Source organism: Gobio gobio, assembly GCF_949357685.1.
Source record: "Gobio gobio genome assembly, chromosome: 1".
Taxonomy (NCBI): domain Eukaryota; kingdom Metazoa; phylum Chordata; class Actinopteri; order Cypriniformes; family Gobionidae; genus Gobio; species Gobio gobio.
Genome location: NC_137097.1, coordinates 48,471,685 through 48,495,140, shown reverse-complemented (window position 1 = coordinate 48,495,140; position 23,456 = coordinate 48,471,685). Strand labels below are relative to the sequence as shown.

General features: G+C 39.0%; 1 protein-coding gene across 1 annotated transcript in view; it reads left to right on the top strand.

Moving 5' to 3' along the window:
- Positions 1–23,456, top strand: part of nubp1 (nucleotide binding protein 1 (MinD homolog, E. coli)) — a 50,816-nt gene that overhangs the window by 18,689 nt on the left and 8,671 nt on the right. Inside the window, exons 7-8 of the mRNA XM_079841612.1 lie at positions 7,353–7,507; positions 8,820–8,930. Of these exons, the coding sequence (XP_079697738.1) occupies positions 7,353–7,507; positions 8,820–8,930 (266 nt within the window). The remainder of the gene's footprint in view (positions 1–7,352; positions 7,508–8,819; positions 8,931–23,456) is intronic.

The following is a 23,456-nucleotide window of genomic DNA, read 5'->3' as shown; positions in this document are numbered from 1 at the left end:
TTTATATTGTAATAATTTCACAGTAAATCACAAAATGAATGTAGAAGAAACAAAGACATTATATTTTAAATATTTGTTCAATGGCATCTTTTTATGAATGAAGGCCAGTAATTTTAAACATTAATTATAGCCATTCAACATTACAGTGTAATTAAAGGCTTTTTAACATTTATTAGGCTTCAAACTTCATTAGTAGTTAGTTCCGCTGTGACTTTAAGATCTGCTGATGCCGAACATGACGCGGATCTGGAGCGCTGTCATGCACGTCCCATTTCCTCACAACTCTTTGAGTTCATTTAAGACGTTATTTAACTAATTTAAAACTGTTCTTCTTAGGATACTCGTCAAAACAGACATTTAGGCATAATTCTGTGTTATAATTTGTTCAAGAGCGAATGAAAACTAGATTCTGGTGCACTGTCTGTGTTCAGGATGCTGGCGTATCATCTGTACGTAAAAAGTTACGATAAATACAATTTGTGTTATAGATACGCATTTCATGAGAACGTGCATCTATAAGAGCACATTCGCCGTTAAAAGCTGGAAAAACAGCCAAAACTGACAACTCCGCAGTGAGTCACGGGCGTCCATCTTGTAGCTAATGCCGCTGTTTTGGGGTATTTTTTTATATAAATTATTTGTAATAGAGCAGACACTTTGAGTTTTTAATCGGTTATGTTATAGCCCTGCTTGTTTTTATGAAATATATGTATTTACTGCATGATCATTTCACCGTATTATGTACTGCCATGCGAGCCGCAGATTAAGCTGGTGCGAGCCGCGCAATGAGTAATACTGCGTTAGAGAATAAACACTACAATTAAAAACTGAACGTGTCTTTTCAATAAAGTGTGAGTGAGCCGAACGAAAGTCATGGGACAAAAGCAGCAGGAGCATGGGTGTCGGAAGCAAAAAAAAAAATGCGGGTGGGTCCTCTCCCAGAACATTTTTACTGGAAGAGATGCCATTTACATTAAATACAAATATACCGCCTTGTTTAACAAACGTCTGGTTGGCCAGACAAATTTACGGAAAACAATGATTCATTAACAGTGACAATAGTGTAGGGGTAAGACACATGGCATTAAGTTTCGATGCAAATAGACCTGAGGTTCGAATCCGCCTTTTGCCAAACTCGCTCCACTCCCTTTTCCCATCACATATCAGATCGGAAAGGCATTTATTTTATATAAAAATTAAGGAAATATTAGAAAAGTGAAAATAAAGCATCTAATGTGTTTAATAATAAGTGTTTATCAGCTAGAGGTAAACACACATAATGATGATGAATTCGAGACGATAAAAGTGAGTGGGTTCAATATCATTGGTCTTAAAGGTCCCATGGCATGGCATTTTTCTATTATTTTATAGTGTTTCCTGAGGTGTACTTATATTGTTAGTATGATTTTTACATCATAAAATGTCATAATTTAGAAATAAAAGGCATTTTGTCTATACTGCTGTTTGCCCTGTGGCTGACTGCCCTGTTTCAAGAGGCGTGTCTGCTGTGAGACTTCAGTAAAAACGCCCACTGTTGTGATTGGCTGACAGGGGGAGGGGGCGTGGTTTAACGAGGTCTACGACGCACGAGCTGCTGCCAGAGAGACGGATGGACCTGAGTTCACTTCTCATCAGTTCTCTCAGCATGTCTCACTGTTGCATGTCTCACTGTTGTCGAACTGTTGTAGTTACTAGAATATACTTCAGGTTATTAGTTTATTTCTAGTCGGAGGGGCTGTCACTCATGTCAGAAAGTTAGTAACTTTAGTAAATTATGGATCAGCGCTGACTCGAGACGCGAACCGTTTAGAACGATTCAGTCCGATTTGGTGAACTTGTTCGGTTCACTAAAAAGAACCGATTCAAAAGAATGATTCGTTCGCGAACCGGACATCACGGAGACGGAGCGATTGCTAACAAAGTTATTTATAGTACGTTACCTACTGAGTTATGAGAGCGCTGTCAGTCAGCGCGAGTTTATTGTGTTTGTATCTGAGAGTTCTGAATAAACACGAGTCCCAGTCACACCGAGTCCGTCTTCATCAACACATGCAATGTACCATTACAGCAAGATGAACGAGTTAGTAAGTTTGATTAAAGCATTATTTATAGATATGTTCCAATCATATGAAAAGCGTCAAAGCATTGAGTAACTTACACAGCGCAAACAAAGACACAACAGCAGTAATCGAATGTAATCCAGTTTATTGTGGGGAAAGCTGGCTAGCCTAGCCGGATACCCTCACGCTTACCCACCTTCTGCTTAATCTCACGCCGCGTTTGGTGCCTCCGCTGTGGGCCAGATGCAGTACTGGGGGTCGGGGATGTTGAAGGCCGAGCTTCGGCGTGCGTGAGGTTTATCTCTAAAGATGTGGCTCTGCCAATGTTAAGCAGAAACTCCCGACTGTATGCACATTTTAGAACCGATAGACGCGACGAGGACGTACAAAAACACTGACTCACAAGATAGAAAACACGAAAACACCGTTCTGTCGGGAGAGAGAGAAGCCGCAGTGTGTGCACGAATAAGAAATAATTAGCTACACATAAGAAATCACTGATCACAGATCAGAAGGAACTGAAAAAAGACTTCTGTTTTCATTTGTACATCCAAACACTGAGAAACTGCCAGCATTCACTCGTTCACAAGTAATGATCTCTCGAGCGTTTGCATGGGCGTGCTAGATTCTCTGGGCGGGGGAAAGGGAGGAAACCGTTCCTGCTTGGACGTCAAACCAGGAGACTTCAGGATTGGCTCGTCTGGCCTGTCATTTTCTCAAAGGCAGAGAAAGACAGCCAGAACTCGGGTTTACACCGATCAACATTTCTATCCACTTGGGGACAATATTCAGGCTAGGGGAACTCATATTAATGTTGAAATACCTCATAAAATGAAAATTTCATGCCATGGGACCTTTAAAAAATGGGTCTTGTCCCACCCACATACAATGGCCCATGAGCAGGAGTCAGATTTCATTCATCACGAGAGCAAAGTAAGAGCTGAGCAGAGCTGATGTAAGTGCGGCATTCATTCTCAGCTCGTGTCCAGTCTGGGGTGTTTTCAGATCGCCTATGGAAGCTAAACTTTCTCACCAAGTGAGAAACGCTCACTTTGCTCCGCACTGCTCCCGATCCGAGCGGCCGTGCGCATTTACATTCTGTGAGTGAGATCCCTCCGCTGTGGGCGGGTTGAAAACATGCGGAACTAGCTCCTTCTACTGGCTGTAGTCTTTAGCCTCTGGCCAAAAAATCTTCCGATGACGCAAAATGACGATATTTGCATCATCGGAGGATTTTTTCCAGAAATAAAATGCATAATTCTCTCGCCTCAGAGGGATATGAGGGGGGAAAGTACCATAATATGAGTATACTACCGGGTTTGTACTGATACAAAGCTTAAAGGGGTGGTAAAACACATTCTTTTGAAGGCTTGATTGTGTTTGTGGGGTGCATTGTAACATGTGTTCATGCTTCGTTTAAAAAAAAAATTGCATTATTTTTCATATATTTGACCTTTATTCTACACTGCTCTGTCCCTCCTTGTAAAACGGTCTGATGCTTTCCGGGTTGTATGAAGCCAGTCCCTCAAAAATACGCGATGGGCTCAGATTGGTTAGCTGGCCCAGTGTGTTCTGATTCGCTAACCGCAGTGCACGTTTATCGGAAACGCCACGCCCCTTACCTGGAGGCTGTGCTTTGGTCAGTATTAGAAACAATGGTGTCAAAACCATACCAATCTGAGCCCGAATCAGACCCAGAACATTTGAGTGAAGATGATCGAGCAGAACCTGTTCATTGCTCAAGAGTAAAGACTGCGGGTCTATAGTGATCGCTACTGAATGGCACTGTTACTTTTGTATTTTTAGAACGATTATAGCCAAATATCTGTCGCAAGAACTATTAACCCAAAACGAACACTAAGCACTGGCTTTACTAGTAAGTTAGCCAAATCACACACAGAACCATGTTTAGCATGCCTGTAGATAAACAATACATAAAAGCTCTAATCAAAGAATCATTTACACTAATGCCAAGTTCGCTGTTGAGATTTTAACGTTAGTGTTTGTAACGTTAGGTGTTCGTCGGATAACATTAAGTATGAATGAGCATTTAACAGACTGGTTTGCAGAATAGCGTTGTCATCTGTTTACTTCCTTGCTACAACGTACAATGTATTACAGGAAAACACATCGATGAAAAATAAATCAGACTTACAGGTTGTGGCCCGTAAACAGCTTCTGTTTGTAAATCCAGCTTTCAGGACAAGCCGTTGTGCATATCCTGCATTGAACTCGTGAAGTTTGTGGAAGTTTTCCTCCGTGAAATGTGCTGCGGGAGGGAGCCCCGCGCGTCGTGCATTCACACACTGGCCGTGTTTCTCTCACGCAGCTGACGTTGTGCATATCCTGTATTGAACTCGCGAAGTTTGTGGAAGTTTTCCTCCATGAGATGTGCAGCGGAAGCCCCGCGCGCGCCTGTTCCCCTCCGTCTCAAACACACGTGCATAACATGTTGTATGTTAAACGCTCTGCAACGCACCCCCGTCCCTATGAAGGCTGAACAAAGCAAGTACCCCAGACCTGCAATCCTGATGAAAATAACAGCGTTTCGTCGGCATTGCGGCAACAACACTCCAGCCTAACTATACCACAACAGCGCCGCGATACAAAATGGCCTCACCCCCCATATTTAATATTCTCGAAGGAGGGGTTTATGTAAATATTGAGCCTGGTGATGTCACCAACCCTGGAGGAATGTCTGTAGTCGCCTGCTGGCCGTTTGCTGTAGTCCTTAGAAATTGATTTCTTTAAAAGCAAATATCTCACTTTGCTTTAAACTTTGAACGTTGTAACTTTGCAGATGGTGTTTATGCTCAAGCAGCAACATTACACGCTAGCTAAAGTTAGAATAGTGAAATCGTGGTTAACCACCCCTTTAATGCTAAATCGCTGAAGTAACCCTTTAAGTAACTTTGCATGTAATACTCTATTGAGAGTTTGTAGACATGTAGTTGCAAAGTTGCTAAAAATTAGTAGATTCTAATTAGTAGAGTCTAAAGTAGATAATCGAAATGAAGTGTAACTGTTAAATGTTTTTTATACCCTTTAGTAAAAAGGAACAGAAAAACGGTCATCATGTTTCATGATGACATGCTCAAAAAAGCTCTGTTTATCTGAAGCACTAAGTTAAGTTTAGGCTGGGTGAGTTTCACTTCCTCATTGTTTGTATTGTAACCACAGTCTGATATCTAAATGTCTCATCTGTGATGAGGATTTGTCTGTGTTTCATAGATGCATTGAATGTGGCCTCTCCATTCTGTTTTCTGTTGATACAGTAATGGAAAAGATGTTGAATAGCCCCATGTGAGAGCTGAATGACTTGGTGTCGAATCTCATGTACACAGAAATGTGGCATAGCCGTTTTCGAGCACGTTTATCTGATGTTGAGCCGGCTGTTGTTTTTGCATTTTAGGAAGTAACATTGTATGATTCGGGCGAAGTTTTTTTTTTTTTTTTTGATTGTTTAATTTAAAACTTGCAACTGAATGCAAATGGACAGAAAGTTAAAGGATGGGCATTCAGCATTCTTTTTTTTTTTTCAATATCTTTGTAAAAAAATAAATGGAGGAGGGTAAAAGTTATGACTGACATTTTACAAAACCAAATTATTTTCTCTTCTCTTCTGTTTTTTGTTTTGTTTACACTGTAACTATGTGTACTATGTGTGATCATTTATCACAGGTGGGTGGTTTGGCAGGACAGTGACTATTATGCAACAAGAAAGATTTTGTGTGGTACATTTTGCATGGTATCATACCAAACATGGAATATTGTCATTTTTACTCCGTTTTATCTGTGTGAAGCAGTCTGTTATCTCTGTGCTTTCTATTTGCTTTGTGTGAGAGTTGTGAGAGGCTCATTGTTAGTTTCACTGGCCTTGTCTGGCTGGAATAGGTTTTAGAAAATCAGGATTATACTCCATATCTCCGGACTGCACCTAAAATGGTCGCAAATGCTTCCAAAAATGTAAAATCTAGTCAGTCGATTTGTGATTTCTCCAGATGTAATTTTGTTAGGGTTAATGTGCCACCTGCATGCGACATCGAACGCAACGCAAGCTGTGATGTCCGATTCGAAAACAAATGACTCTTGTGCCTTGAGTCTGCCACTGACATTTTAGTTATGAAATGGACACGGAACGTTTTTTTTTTTTGTTATAGATTATTAATGGTATTTTTTAAAAACATTTATATATTTGACGACAAATAATATTAGTTGTTTTTTTTACATTTGAGGCCCAGTTATATGGTTGAATCAACTTTAAGGGAAACTCTGAGTGACATGTTGGGAGCCATAAACCAGGGGTTTTCAAACTGGGGTCCAGGTTCTAAGGGGTCCCCAGGAAATTTCAGAGAATAAACAGACAAAGCAAAAATAGATAAAGTCCATTTCTAAATGTTTCTCTCCTTTCTTGCCGTATATAGGCTACTTTCCAAAATTGTATATGTTTGCTTTGTATGTATCTTTCTAGTGAGTCCCCTTTTTCTTGCTCTCTGGGGTTGTAAGGCAGTATTCTTAACACAGTACGTAAGCTGCTTACAAACATTTATTGTGAAAGTTGCTTATACAAATAATTTTTACTTCAGGTTTATACATACATACAACATTAAGTATAGCCAATTTATTACGTTTGGAAACAATATTTTGTAGTTGTAATGTCACAATTTATATAACAGTTTAAATGTTTATTTCATAAAAATAAATGGAATTTAAGATGGGGGTCCCTCATAAAAGATTCATCGTATTTGGCATCATAAAGTTTGAAAACCCCTGCCATAAACGACACCATCAACCAATATTTTTCTTTGCAATGATATGTTTATGGCACAAACTAAAGTAAGATGATATGCCGAATGCACTCATTAAACTGAAGTGCTTTTGTATGCCCGTCTTTGTCAAATACTTCAGTAATTGGTTCTGTAGTAATCTTTTTTTTTATGGAGCCAAGCATCCATTGGTTATAGCACCAACATTCTTTGTGTTTGCTTTTTTAGAGGAAGTAAATCACTATCAGTGTACTGTCCATTGCAAGATAACAGCTCCTATGCTAACATATTGGATTAGGCTTCATCATGGTTCACATCAAGCATCAAAACACTACAAGCGTGTAAAAAAAAAAAAGTATTTTGGCTGCTACTCGTCTTCATTGGCTAAGCTGTTTGCTTATCTGACTTTTACTGAGATTTGATCTCACATAAGATAAGACTAAAGTGCTTAACAGTGCAATTGTTTGCAACTTTATACATTTGCTATGGTGCATTGTTTCATTTTTGGTATCTTGCTATTGTTTAGGTATGATAAAACAGTTCCTGAGGGATGTAGACTGGGGAGAAGTGGACTATCTGATCGTAGACACGCCCCCCGGAACATCAGATGAGCACTTGTCCATTGTGCAGTATCTTAGCGGCGCTGGCATCGATGGGGCGGTCATCATCACCACCCCGCAGGTGAACAGCAACACTCAGACATGTGAAACACTGCATGTTCCAGGAAGTTGCTTTTACACGTGATCTAGTTTGCATTAAAAAAAGAAAAACAGAAACAACCTGTGCAAAATAATCTAGTTTGTTTTTAATCAAGAGTTCAAATCTATTGAAGTGTGAGGAACACTATGCCTTCACACTTAGCTGAAAGTAAAAAAAAAAAAAAATCATTTCCTGCACATTACCAGTGAAGTGGAACAGTGGTGTTAACAAGAAAAAAGTTATTCATGTCTTCAGACAAGTTTCACACATGTTTAAAGAAGCAACCTACAAATATATATTACAACAAGTATTGAGTAGGCAGTTGATTAGTAATATCAATAATAAATCATGTTTATAGAGGCGTTCACTGCAGCTGTGTGAAAGGACACATAAATGCACTTCCTTAAAATACAAAGGTCATTTTTTTCAGGACTATAGTGTTTTGCCATACCAGACTGCTGGTACACTTTAAATGTAATCTTTGCTTTGTAGATGTTAGGGTCACCATTGTCAAAACACATACTGTCACTACTGCACATGAGGAGAACAATTTTTCTGTATCTGTAATGCATTTATACAAGAATTTAAACATGGAATGATCCCTATTAAAGGCATAGTTCACCCAAAAATGAAAATGATCCCCTAATTTACTCACCCTCAAGCCATCCTAGGTGTATATGACATTCTTCTTCACGAATACAATCAGATTTAAATTAAAACATGTCCTGGCTAATCCAAGCTTTATAATGGCAGTGAATGGCAGCCCAAAATGTAACATTATAAACGTACTCCACGCGGCTCCGGGGGGTTAATAAAGGCCTTCTGAAGAGAACGCCTTTTGCAGTTCAAAACATTTACGCTATTGTAGCACCAGTTACGCTTTTTCCATAAGTTGAATACAGAATTCGGTCCCCAGGAAGCTAGATAGTTTACTTTATGGTGTGTTAAATATTGATATTTTTCTTACACAAACGCGTCACTTCACTTCAGAAGGTCTTTATTAACCCCCGGAGCTGTGTGGAGCACTTTTATTATGGATAGATGCACTTTTATGGACTTCAAAACCAAATCAGCCATTCACTGCCATTATAATGCTTGTATTAGCCTGGATATTTTTTAATATAACTCCAATTGTATTTGTCTGAAAGAAGAATGTCATATACACCTAGGATGGCTTGAGGGTGAGTAAATCATGGGCTAATTTTAATTTTTGGGTGAACTGTCCCTTTAATATGTAACTGCATGTTTTGACTGTTGTATAATGTTTTTGTTATATTGTTCCCTTCTTAAATAGGAAGTATCTTTGCAGGATGTGAGAAAAGAGATCCGATTCTGTAAAAAGGTCAAATTGCCCATCATCGGTGTGATTGAAAACATGAGTGGCTTTGTTTGTCCTAAATGCAAGGTATAGTATACGAGTTTAAATCTTACAGTAAATCACAGCACACATCACCCTTGTTTTCTGTATGTTAACAATGTTTTTTTTTTTTATTGTGTATATATATATATATTAGGGCTGTCAAAAGATTAATCGCGATTAATCGCATCCAAAATAAAAGTTTGTGTTTACAAAATATATGTGTGTGTACTCTGTTAATTATTTTTTATATATAAATACACACACATTCATGTATATATTTAAGAAATATTTGCATGTATATACTGTATATACATTTATATAATCTATAATATATATAAATTTAAATGTTTTATATACAAAAATAATATTTTTTTCTTAAATATATACATGCTTGTGTGTGTATTTATATATAAATAATAATTAACAGAGTACACACACATATATTATGTAAACACAAACTTTTATTTTGGATGTGATTAATCGCGATTAATCTTTTGACAGCCCTAATACATACATATACATATACATATACATATACATATACATATACATATACATATACATATACATACAGGTGCTGGTCATATAATTAGAATATCATCAAAAAGTTGATTTATTTCACTAATTCCATTCAAAAAGTGAAAATTGTATATTAAATTCATTCATTACACACAGACTGATATAATTCAAACATTTATTTCTTTTAATTTTGATGATTATAACAGACAACTAAGGAAAATCCCAGTATCTCAGTAATCCCATTCAGTATCTCAGAAAATTTGAATATTGTGAAAAAGTTCAATATTGAAGACACCTGGTGCCACACTCTAATCAGCTAATTAAAGCAGCACTAGGTAGGTTTTGCTCTTGGGGTCCCCCTACAGTTGGGAAACAGTATTGTCCTCTACTACTGTCGTAAACTCTGTCATTCAGTCCTTCCAGAAAAATGCGGCTTTTTTTTGTGATTGTTGCGGGCAAAAATCCTTGATTATGCGGCACGTTTTCTTAAAAAATGCGATGATAAATGCGGGGTATTTATGCAATTTTATGCGATAAAATTGCGGGAACTTGCAAAAACTGCGGTTTGATGAGAGAGAGAAAAAAAGCACTACATCACAGAAAGTGCTGGAATATTTAAGTTCTCATCTTGTTTTATTGAAGACCTTAATAATGGCTCAAATTTACAAAACATTTAGTCAATCAAGTTCTGTAGCTTTACAAAAGGAATATGCTACAACTTCTGAAAAAAATAATAAATAACTTCCTGTTTTACAGATGTCGCTATACAAAACAGACATTTGAGTGCTTCCAATGCACAGTGCAATCTCTTAAAGGGTTAGTTCACCTAAAAATGAAAATTCTGTCATTAATGACTTCCCTTTATGTTGTTGGACACAAATTAAGATATTTTAGTTGAATTCCGATGGCTCAGAAAGGCCTCCATTGGCACAATGTACACTCTCAAGACCCATAAAAGGTAGCCTACTAAAGACGTCGTTACAAAGTCCATCTCACTACAGTGGTTCTACAATAACTTTATGAAGCGACGATAATAGTTATTGTGTGCAAAAAAAACTAAATAACGACTTATATAGTGATGATTTCAAAACACAGCATCATGATGCTATGAATCAGAGTCGATTCATGATTCGGATCGCGTGTCAAACTGCTGAAATACGTGACTTTGGCGATCCAACCAGCTGAATCGACTCATTGATTCATAACGCTTCAAACCGCTGAATCAACTCATTGATTCATAACGCTTCAAACCGCTGAATCGACTCATTGATTCATAACGCTTCAAAGCTGTGTTTTGAAATCAGTCAGCACACAGGGAAACTGCTTTGCTCTTTTGCTGTTATTTTTGTTGGCCAATGGGAGTTTGTGCTGCATCATGGTTTCACCGGTATCTATTGTTTCTCCACAGGGTTTGAAGCTTTTCGATGACGTTCGCGTCGGGTAATCACGTCACTTCAAAACGTTCCCATGGCAATAGGCGGAAATGGCGGCTCTTGTGTGAAGTAAACGAAAAATTTTCAACTTTCTGCTAATATATATGACTTTTTTTGCAACGAAAATGCGGGGATTATGAAATCTTGATAGCCCCGCATATTTTGCACGCGGAAATAGGCAATTTATGCGGCGAAAGTGCGGCGTATTTGAAAAAATGCGGCCCCCGCATGAATATGGGGACTTTGGCTGATTATGCGTTAAATCACGCGATCGCATAATCGCGTTTTTCTGGAGGGACTGGTCATTCTACATCAGGGGATGCATCGCACGTGCATTTGTTGATATGACAACTATGATAGCCCTGAACACTACAGGAGTTCACATGCAGGTTTTCTGCTTGCGTTGCGTGTGAAATGTCTTCATCCCAGGTACAGTGGCATATGTTTCAGCGTGTCATATGAATATAATTTCATGGGTTTTATTTTTTTTTCAAACGCCAAATGATCGCGATGCTCACGTTTACAAGCCAGCGTCATTATAGTAGCCTAGTCTATTGGTTCCCGTTTTACAGAATCTATAATGATACCTCAATTCAATGTTTGAGTGGTAGGTAATAACCATATATCGTCAATATTATAATATCAAGCTACCATAGATGAATCTGCAAATTTGAAAAATCGATTTGCATTATAGCTTGAGGCAAGACAAATAAACCAATATCACAGACATGTTAGGTATCCTAAAATATGATTTTGTAAGTCTTATGTATTTACTTGCAAGAATGTAGCCCCTCCTCCTTCAGCTCACGCCAACGAGCAAACGCTAGCCCAATGTTGATCCTCGTCCTGCCTTTAATCCGATCACTTTCTCGTTTCCCCTTTTTTGCTTTCCTCCGACAAAACCTTTGCTTTCTTATTTTCCTGTGCTGCTTCGGCCATGACTATAACATTTGGCAAACAAATGATAGTTGGGCTCGCACGTCCGAATTTAAGGAAGTGGGGGTGGTGGTGGAAGTGATGTATATGCCGTAAAGCGGTCGAATTTTGTAGTTCTTTTTGTTCTCGGGTTACTACCCGAAACCCGAAGTTTAAAAGTATGATTAAAAACGATACAGACCCCGTCAGGTTATGGCAGACGTGTCATTCAACCTATTGTAAGTCGATGTATCATCACAAGAGTCTTGAAAATATATTATAAAGGTTGAAAAGTTACCTAGTGATGCTTTAACTCAAAACCTGCAAAGGCCTTTAAATGGTCTCTCAGTCTAGTTCTGTAGGCTACACAATCATGGGGAAGACTGCTGACTTGACAGTTGTCCAAAAGACGACCATTGACACCTTGCACAAGGAGGGCAAGACACAAAAGGTCATTGCAAAAAAGGCTGGCTGTTCACAGAGCTCTGTGTCCAAGCACATTAATAGAGAGGCGAAGGGAAGGAAAAGATGTGGTAGAAAAAAGTGTACAAGCAATAGGGATAACCGCACCCTGGGATGGATTGTGAAACAAAACCGATTCAAAAATGTGGGGGAGATTCACAAAGAATGGACTGCAGCTGGAGTCAGTGCTTCAAGAACCACTACGCACAGACGTATGCAAGACATGGGTTTCAGCTGTCGCATTCCTTGTGTCAAAGCCACTCTTGAACAACAGACAGCGTCAGAAGCGTCTCGCCTGTGCTAAAGACAAAAAGGAAAAAAAGTGGTCCAAAGTTATGTTCTCTGATGAAAGTAAATTTTGTATTTCCAATGGAAATCAGGGTCCCAGAGTCTGGAGGAAGAGAGGAGAGGCACACAATCCACGTTGCTTGAGGTCCAGTGTAAAGTTTCCACAGTCAGTGATGTTTTAGGGTGCCATGTCATCTGCTGGTGTTGGTCCACTGTGTTTTCTGAGGTCCAAGGTCAACGCAGCCGTATACCAGGAAGTTTTAGAGCACTTCATGCTTCCTGCTGCTGACCAACTTTATGGAGATGCAGATTTCATTTTCCAACAGGACTTGGCACCTGCACACAGTGCCAAAGCAACCAGTACCTGGTTTAAGGACCATGGTATCCCTGTTCTTAATTGGCCAGCAAACTCGCCTGACCTTAACCCCATAGAAAATCTATGGGGTATTGTGAAGAGGAAGGTGCGATATGCCAGACCCAACAATGCAGAAGAGCTGAAGGCCACTATCAGAGCAACCTGGGCTCTCATAACACCTGAGCAGTGCCACAGACTGATCGACTCCATGCCACGCCGCATTGCTGCAGTGATTCAGGCAAAAGGAGCCCCAACTAAGTATTGAGTGCTGTACATGCTCATACTTTTCATGTTTATACTTTTCAGTTGGCCAAGATTTCTAAAAATCCTTTCTTTGTATTGGTCATAAGTAATAATCTAATTTTATGAGATACTGAATTTGGGATTTTCCTTAGTTGTCTGTTATAATCATCAAAATTAAAAGAAATAAACATTTAAAATATATCAGTCTGTGTGTAATGAATGAATATAATATACAAGTTACACTTTTTGAATGGAAATAATGAAATAAATCAACTTTTTGATGATATTCTAATTATATATATTAGGGGTGTAACGGATCGCAGTGGATCGACCCACGGTTCGGCACGCACGTGACCCGCGGATTTATTGCGCTTTTTTTTTTAAACTTGTGGATTAATCTGAATTGTTTAGCGATCGCAGACTAAAAGACAGTTTTTCTGCCGATATTGTTTTTTAAGTGATCTCGTTCCTTTAAACTCGATGCTGAGTTTCAGAGAAACACATGTGTTCATGAACAGGGCATGTTAATCAGTCAACAGTGACTAGCAGAGAAGTAGAAGAACTTGAAAAGCCTCCCGCATCATTCAGTTCGCGTGTATGGGAGCATTTTGGCTTCCCCGTAAAATATGATGACGGAAGGGTGGTGGACAAAACTGTAACAGTATGCACTGTGGCACGAGAAAGCCGTATGAAAGTGGCGCATACATCGAGCATGGCACCTGCTGACGCCCGTTTCACACATACTCCGTTTGCAGCGCGTATGGGGTGCGTATTTTTTCCGTACCCATGTTAACGGATACAGCTTTCACTGCACGGGGCTTCGGTCCGTCAGTGCGTTCCAGGAGCGCGTAGCCATAACGTACAGCTGCTGTGCTGATCGTTTCCGCACAGAGTATATTTTTTGATGTGCTGGCGCTGAATTAAAGTGACAGCGCATCCGCATTAAAACAAACATGTGTTGCTGCGAAAATCTAGTAATTCCACCACAGATGCATATAATGTAAAGTCTACTCTGTTTCAAAGTCAACACATGGCTTTTTTCCTCGAGTAAAGCAAGGAAAACGGCCTTTAAGTAAACAAGGAGAAATAATGGAGAGCACCTGTCCTTTCTTGGAGGTGGAAATACAAAGTTCTTTATGACCTGCAGGATTTCTTTTAAAAAGATTTAAAAACGAAAGAAAAGCCGAGAGTCGTTTTGTCTATCGTAAGTTTTAATTTAAAATGTTTGTTATTTTAACATAGTCTATTGCCTGTTTTGCAACTTGCATGAGCAACGTAAAATATACATCTAGCCTACTAGGCTATATAAATACAAAGTAATGAATTCAGTAAAACGTTGTTTAAGTGTAGTGCATTTTTGATATCTATAAAATAGTGTATAGGCCTAAAGAGAATTGCAATGCTGACAAGTGTGAGAGAGGTCTAGGTACTCTCTCACGGCGATTGATGTCTATATAATAAATATATATATATATATATATATATATATATATATATATATATATATATATAAGCTCAGGCCCATTTTCACGTCTCAGGTTTTTTACATGTTACACTTTAACAACTGAATAACATTTGATTTATTCAGATATATTTATTCAGATGGTTATTTATTTATTTTATTTTTGTTAAAACCATATTTTTGTTAACACCAAAAGTTCCTTGTTAACCTATAAACCATATAGGTTATGTTAACACCAAACATTTTCATGTAATAAATGGAAAGCAAATAATAATGGTCTCCTCCCCCTTTTATTCTGATCCGAAAAATGATCCGATCCGTAGTCGATCCGAACCGTGAGTTTTGTGATCCGTTGCACCACTAATATATATATATATATGTATAACGTATATAAAGTATATTGTATAACATGCAATAAATCAAAAAAGAAAAGAGCCTCTGCTTTTAAAGGGGTGGTAAAACACATTCTTTTGAAGGCTTGACTGTGTTTGTGGGGTGCACTGTAACGTGTTCATGCTTCGTTAAAAAAAAATTGCCTTATTTTTCATATATTTGACCTTTATTCTACACTGCTCTGTCCCTCCTTGTAAAACGGTCTGATGCTTTCCGGGTTGTATGAAGCCAGTCCCTCAAAAATACGCAATGGGCTCAGATTGGTTAGCTGGCCCAGTGTGTTGTGATTCGCTAAACGCCTAGTGCACGTATGTCGGAAACGTCACGCCCCTTACCTTTATCGGAGGCTGTGCTTTGGTCAGTGTTAGAAACAACGGCGTCAATAAAACCATACCAATCTGAGCCCGAATCAGACCCAGAACATTTGAGTGAAGATGATCGAGCAGAACCTGTTCAGTCCTCAAGAGTAAAGACTGCGGATCTATAATGATCGCTACTGAATGGCACTTTAACTTTTGTATTTTTAGAACGATTATAGCCAAATATCTGTCACAAGAACTAACCCAAAACAAACACTAAGCACTGGCTTTACTAGTAAGTTAGCCAAATCACACACAGAACCATGTTTAGCATGCCTGTAGATAAACAATACATAAAAGCTCTAATCAAAGAATCATTTACACTAATGCCAGGTTCGCTGTTGATATTTTAACGTTAGTGTTTGTAACGATAGGTGTTCGTCGGATAACGTTAAGTATGAATGAGCATTTAACAGACTGGTTTGCAGAACCGCGTTGTCATCTGTTTACTTCCTTGCTACAACCTATTACAGGAAAACACATCGATGAAAAATAAATCAGACTTACAGGTTGTGGCCTGTGAACAGCTTCTGTTTGTAAATCCAGCTTTCAGGACAAGCCGTTGTGCATATCCTGTATTGAACTCGTGAAGTTTGTGGAAGTTTGTGTTGTCCTCCGTGAAATGTGCAGCGCGCGCGTCATGCATCCACGCACCGGCAGTGTTTTTTTCACGCAGCTGACGTTGTGCAAATCTGGCATTGAAATCGCGAAGACGGTGGATGTTCTCCTCCGTGGATGTGCTGCAGGGAGCCCCGCGCGCGCCTGATTGCCCGCTGACTCAAACACACGTGCATATAACATGTTTTATGTTAAACGCTCTGCAACGCACCCCCGTCCCTATGAAGGCTGAACAGAGCAAGTACCCCAGACCTGCAATCCGGATGAAAATAACAGCGTTTCGTCGGCATCGCGGCAACAACACTACAGCCTAACTATACCACAACAGCGCCGCAATACAAAATGGCCTCACCCCCCCTTATTTAATATTCTCGGAGGAGGGGTTTATGTAAATATTGAGGCTGGTGATGTCACCAACCCTGGAGGAATGTCTGTAGTCGCCTGCTGGCCGTTTGCTGTAGTTCTTAGAAACTGAATTCTTTAAAAGCAAATATCTCCCTTTGCTTTAAACTTTGAACGTTGTAACTTTGCAGATGTTGTTTATGCTCAAGCAGCAACATTACACGTTAGCTAAAGTTAGAATAGTGAAATCGTGGTTTACCACCCCTTTAAACAAAACAAAGAAAAACTTGCTTCATGCATTTTTTTTATTAACATTTGAAGGTGGGTAAGTTTTATAAAATCAACTTTTTGAACAAAAAGCTGAGAAAATCGTGTTTTTTTTGTTTGTTTTGTTTTTCAAAGGCTACTACATGCATAAGCTATGCTTTTATCGCTTGTTTCTACTTCTTTGTCGCATGTGTTTTGATCCGGAGATTCTGTACTCTTTCGGTTGTGTAATAGCGCACCCTACCGTATAACCAGTGGTGTAGTCTAGTTTTTTGTAGTGAGTATACTGTGATTTTTTTCCCCCCTCCCAATCATGATTCGGATCGCGTGTCAAACCGCCAAACTGCTGAAATTTGGCGATCCAAACTGCTGAATCGACTCACTGATTCATAACGCTTCGAAGCTTCATGATGCCGTGTTTTGAAATCGTCATCACAATATAAGTCGTTATTTAGGGGTTTTTTGGGCACAAAAACTATTCTCGTCACTCCTTAAAGTTATTGTAGAACCACTGTAGTGAGATGGACTTTGTAACGACGTCTTTAGTACCTTTTATGGGTCTTGAGAGTGTAAAGTACATTATGCCAATGGAGGCCTTTCAGAGCCATCAGATTTCATCTAAAATATCTTCATTTGTGTTCCGAAGATGAACGGAGGTCTTACGGGTGTCGAACGACATGAGGGTAAGTAATTAATGACAGAATTTTCATTTTTGGGTGAATTAACCCTTTAAATATATAGTTCATCCAAAAATGAAAATTGTGTTATAATTTCCTCACCCTCAAGCTGTTCCAAAACTGTATGAGTTTCTTTCTTCTGTTTAACACAAAAGATGATATTTTGAAAAATGTTGGTAATCAGACAGTTGGCAGCACCCACTGACTTCCACAGTAGGAAAAAATATAGACTATGAAAGTCAATGGGTCTGCCAACTGTCTGATTACCAACATTTTTCAAGATATCCTCTTGAAAAATGCTATTGAAGCTATCTATTGAAAAATGAATCTCTTTTCAATAGCTAATTACTTCAAATATTGATAACTAATATCACCATATAGTAACTTATTGGTGTAAATGTTTTAAATTAGACATGTGCCAGTATCTGTAATACAATATAACACGATAATGAATGAAAATATTGTGAATAATTATTTATTACGAATTATTTAGATTTTTAGAATGCATTTTAAGAATACATTTTCCCCATTAACCATTTAAAATGCACAGCACCACTGTATTCTAAGTAATTTAACTACTTGCAATGGCAACTTAAGTGTTGACCAACAACAATGAAGTTATACTTGAATGTGTGAGGTTATAGATGTACAAAACATTAAAAAGTCTCTGTTTCATTGTACGGCTGGGCTCATGTTTGTGCTTCAAGCTTACAAGCTGATAGAGTCACATTACACCTCGGCAGATGTGGGTTACTGATGAAAATGCGGTTGAGATGTCCGTTCAGTGTGTATGGCTAAGTCCTGTTAGGATATGGGTGATTAAGCAAGCACAGTCCCAGGAGGGACCCGAAGTTTCATAATGCCGTATAAAAGCTTAAGCAATTGTCCCACTATGAAAAGTTCATTTCTCTCATCATCTGAAATAATATAAAAATTGTATTCTGTTTACCACACACACACACACACACACACACACACTATCTCCCCTCTTCTGGCGCATTAATTGATCCACCACACTAACGGTAGTGAAGTTAGCAAGTTCTGGATAAAATTCAATATACCAACAATCCCCTGCTGTTACAGTTACGTTTAATGATAACATGTTCTGTATGCTAGCTTTACTTAACGTTACCAAGTAACGTCACGATAGCATCAGCCTCATTTTCTGGAGTTTCTGTAACGTTCCTGTCACCTGAAGCTGCTGTAGCTTTAGGGGCAGGCTTTCGAAAACACTCAAAGAGTGTAGTTTGAGTCTTTTCTGTCCTTTTCCTTGGTAGGTCACATCAGATCCAGGTCACAGGCCACAGAAGCCCCGATAGTCCAAAAATGTTAGTGATTTGCACTCGCAACCACAATCTGTTTGCAAAAATCACATGTACATAAGTATTCACAGCCTTTGCTCGATACTTTGTTGAATCACCTTTGGCACCAGTTACAGCCTCAAGTCTTTTGAGTATGATGCTACAAACTTGGCACACCTATTTTTGGGCAGTTTCTCCCATTCTTCTTTGCAGGATCTCTCGAGCTCCATCAGGTTGGATGGGGAGCGTCTGTGCACAGCCATTTTCAGATCTCTCCAGAGATGTTCAGTCGGGTTCAAGTCTGGGCTCTGGCTGGGCCATTCAAGGACATTCACAGAGTTGTCCCGTAGCCACTCCTTTGTTATCTTGGCTGTGTGCTTAGGGTCGTTGTCCTGTAAGAAGATGAACCTTCGCCCCAGTCTGAGGTCCAGAGCGCTCTGGAGCAGGTTTTCATCAAGGATGTCTCTGTACATTGCTGCATTCATCTTTCCCTCGATCCTGACTGGTCTCCCAGTTCCTGCCGCTGAAAAACATCCCCACAGCATGATGCTGCCACCACCATGCTTCACTGTAGGGATGGTATTGGCCAGGTGATGAGCGGTGCCTGGTTTCCTCCAGACATGACGCTTGCCATTCAGGCCAAAGGGTTCAATCTTTGTTTCATCAGACCAGAGAATTGTGTTTCTCATGGTCTGAGATTCCTTCAGGTGGCTCCTTCAAAGCAACTCCAGGTGGCCTTTTACTGAGGAGTGGCTTCCGTCCGGCCACTCTACCATACAGGCCTGATTGGTTGAGTGCTGCAGAGATGGTTGTTCTTCTGGAAGGTTCTCCTCTCTCCACATAGAAACGCTGGAGCTCTGTCAGAGTGACCATCGGGTTCTTGGGCACCTCCCTGACTAAAGCCCTTTTCCACCGATCGCTCAGTTTATCGCTCAGTTCTACGAAGAGTCCTGGTGGTTCCAATCTTCTTCCATTTACGGTTGATGGAGACCACTGTGCTCATTGCCTCGATACAATTTTGTCTCGGAGGTCTACAGACAATTCTTTGGAACTTCATGGCATGGTTTGTGCTCTGACATGCACTGTTAACTGTGGGACCTTATATAGACAGGTGTGTGCCTTTCCAAATCAAGTCCTATCAACTGAATTTACCACAGGTGGACTCCAATCAAGTTGTAGAAAATTCTCAAGGATGATCAGTGGAAACAGGATGCACCTGAGCTAAATTTTTAGTGGCATGGCAAAGGCTGTGAATATTTATATACAGTGAGGAAAATAAGTATTTGAACACCCTGCTATTTTGCAAGTTCTCCCACTTAGAAATCATGGATGGGTCTGAAATTGTCATCGTAGGTGCATGTCCACTGTGAGAGACCATAATCTAAAAGAAAAATCCAGAAATCTCAATGTATGATTTTTTAACTATTTATTTGTATGATACTGCTGCAAATAAGTATTTGAACACCTGAGAAAATCAATGTTAATATTTGGTACAGTAGCCTTTGTTTCCAATTACAGAGGTCAAACGTTTCCTGTAGTTTTACACCAGGTTTGCACACACTGCAGGAGGGATTGTTGCCCACTCCTCCACACAGATCTTCTCTAGATCAGTCAGGTTTCTGGCCTGTCGCTGAGAAACACGGAGTTTGAGCTCCCTCCAAAGATTCTCTATTGGGTTTAGGTCTGGAGACTGGCTAGGCCACGCCATAACCTTGATATGCTTCTCACAGAGACACTCCTTGGTTATCCTGGCTGTGTGCTTTGGGTCATTGTTATGTTGGAAGACCCAGCCTCGACCCATCTTCAATGCTCTAACTGAGGGAAGGAGGTTGTTCCCCAAAATCTCGCAATACATGGCCCAATACACCCCCAAAGCATGATGCTACCACCCCCATACTTCACAGTAGGGATGGTGTTCTTGGGATGGTACTCATCATTCTTCTTCGTCCAAACACGTTTAGTGGAATTATGACCAAAAAGTTCTATTTTGGTCTCATCTGGCCACATGACTTTCTCCCATGACTCCTGTGGATCATCCAAATAGTCATTGGCAAACTTACGACGGGCCTGGACATGTGCTGGTTTAAGCAGGGGAACCTTCCGTGCCATGCATGATTTCAAACCATGACGTCTTAGTGTATTACCAACAGTAACCTTGGAAACTGTGGTCCCAGTTCTTTTCAGGTCATTGACCAGATCCTCCTGTGTATGTCTGGGCTGATTTCTCACCTTTCTTTGGATCATTGAGACCCCACGAGGCGAGATTTTGCATGGAGCCCCAGTCCGAGGGAGATTGACAGTCATGTTTAGCTTCTTCCATTTTCTAATGATTGCTCCAACAGTGGACCTTTTTTCACCAAGCTGCTTGGTAATTTCCCCGTAGCCCTTTCCAGCCTTCTGGAGGTGTACAATTTTGTCTCTAGTGTCTTTGGACAGCTCTTTGGTCTTGGCCATGTTAGTAGTTGGATTCTTACTGATTGTATGGGGTGGACAGGTGTCTTTATGCAGCTAACGACCTCAAACAAGTGCATCTAATTTAGGATAATAAATGGAGTGGAGGTGGACATTTTAAAGGCAGACTAACAGGTCTTTGAGGGTCAGAATTCTAGCTGATAGACAGGTGTTCAAATACTTATTTGCAGCTGTATCACACAAATAAATAGTTTAAAAAAATCATACATTGTGATTTCGATTTTTTTTTGTGTAGATTATGTCTCTCACAGTGGACATGCACCTACGATGACAATTTCAGACCTCTCCATGATTTCTAAGTGGGAGAACTTGCAAAATAGCTGGGTGTTCAAATACTTATTTTCCTCACTGTACATGTGATTTATTTTTAATCCGTTTTTTATTTTTAATAAATTTGCAAAGATTTCAAACAAACTTCTTTCACGTTGTCATTATGGGGTATTGTTTGTAGAATTGAGGGGGACATTTTTTTTATTTAATCCATTTTGGAATAAGGCTGTAACATAACAGTGGATAAGGGAAGCTCTGTGAATACTTTCCGGATGCACTGTAATATGTACCAATATGTTTTAAGTTTTGCACATGCCTAAAACATATTTAAATGTGCCAACTAGGGATGCTACAATTCTCAATATAATATTGAACCGTTCGGTACGGCATTCACGGTTCAATACGCGCTTGTGAATTGCGTTTTTTTTTTTTTTGGTTTTGCATTTAAATAATTATTTTTCTACAAATTCTATCATTTGCCTCCATCCCAATATACTGAACAACGCGACATACATTCACATCACATGTTAGTGGTAGAGTAATACTCACGGAACACTAGTTATTCACAATCACCAAAGTTCATTATTTGCATGCGTTTTAAAGCCTTGCCGGTCATTCACGTGCTTATGCACTGTTTTAACATGCGCTTTTCCGAGCGCGCAGACTAAAAGCCTGTCAAACACGTGATTACTGGACTAAGTAGTCTTACTGCGCTAAAACTGTCAAATACACACAAGGTTAACATAAACACAGTCGGTTATGTCTAAAGTGAAAGTAAAATCAGCATGTGTCTGTATATTAGATGCACGCAAGTCTTAAATTGACAGAAGCGCAGCCTATAGTGAACACGCTGTCCTTAAAGTGACAGTTCACCTCTAAAATTGTCATTATTTACTCACTCTAATATTGTTCCAAACCTGTATTAATTTCTCGATGACAGAATTTTCATTTTTGAGTGAATTATCCCTTTAATGTTAAAACAACAACAAAAGACAAAGAAAAAATCACTCACTGCTCTTGACTGAAAAGCTTTAATACAGTAGCTTTAATAAGAATCAATGTATATTTTATAGTGAAGTCTATGTAGTGTTTTATTTTTTACATTTATTCAATTTCATACTTAAATGCTGTTGTACTGCTTTGAGCACCAGTGTAAATCTTTATATATATTTATTTTATATTATACAATACACTAGGAATGTGTACAAAGTTTTTTTTTTTTTTAAAGTAAAGTTCTAAGTTTAAGAAAGGTTTTTCAATTCTTTTAAGTAAAATAAAGAAAGAGTATTGCAATAAAAAAAATTGTATTTTTTTCTCCTTAACCTCTTACTGTTCCTGTTGCTTAAGAATAGAATAGCAAAAAACTGATGTGACAAGCCATCAGAACCGAACCGAAAACCATGGTTAAAAACCGAGGTATGTATTGAACTAACTGTATTGTTGCATCCCTAGTGCCAACCGTTGCTTTAAATCCAGCAGGGCAACATTCCGAATATAAATCACTCATATTGTGCAATCTCTCCATGATGTAATGTTACATTGAATGAATCTATGTCTGCTGTTACATGAACATCTGAGGGCATTTTCACAAATAGATTACCAAGTATCTTGTTCAAAAATACACGTCTGTATTTAGAATATGGTGTATCCTCTCCATAATCAATGAGATTTGCATACATATGACACAAGGCCCTTTTATCTCTCTTATAATGTTTAATAGCAATATAATCCTTAAGGAATTTTGCAATCAATTACTCAAATATTATGAGTAGATCTTCCTCATACAAATCACCAAACACTTGAATGCTCTTTACCAATTGCTGGCGATATTGTGTTATTCCATCTGTACCAATACCAATTGCTGGCAATATTGTGCTATTCCATCTGTAAATGCATTTGAAAGAGCAAATGAACTATTGTTATACTGTATATTGAAATAACCATTTGCATTTATCCTGAACTCCACCCCAACCTACATGTGAATCTGACAAAGAGATTTCTGACATACCTCACAACACAGGCCAGGGGAATTTATAATGCCTCATCATCCCCAGCCTGAGGAATTTGTATCATTCATTCATCTGCCATTATCATACCGCTCTCATTTGCGCTTCCCAAAAATAAAGTAAAACATCTGAGTTGTAATCTTCCTTTGTTAAATGACAAGTGTAATGTCTTAATTTAAGTTTTTTTTT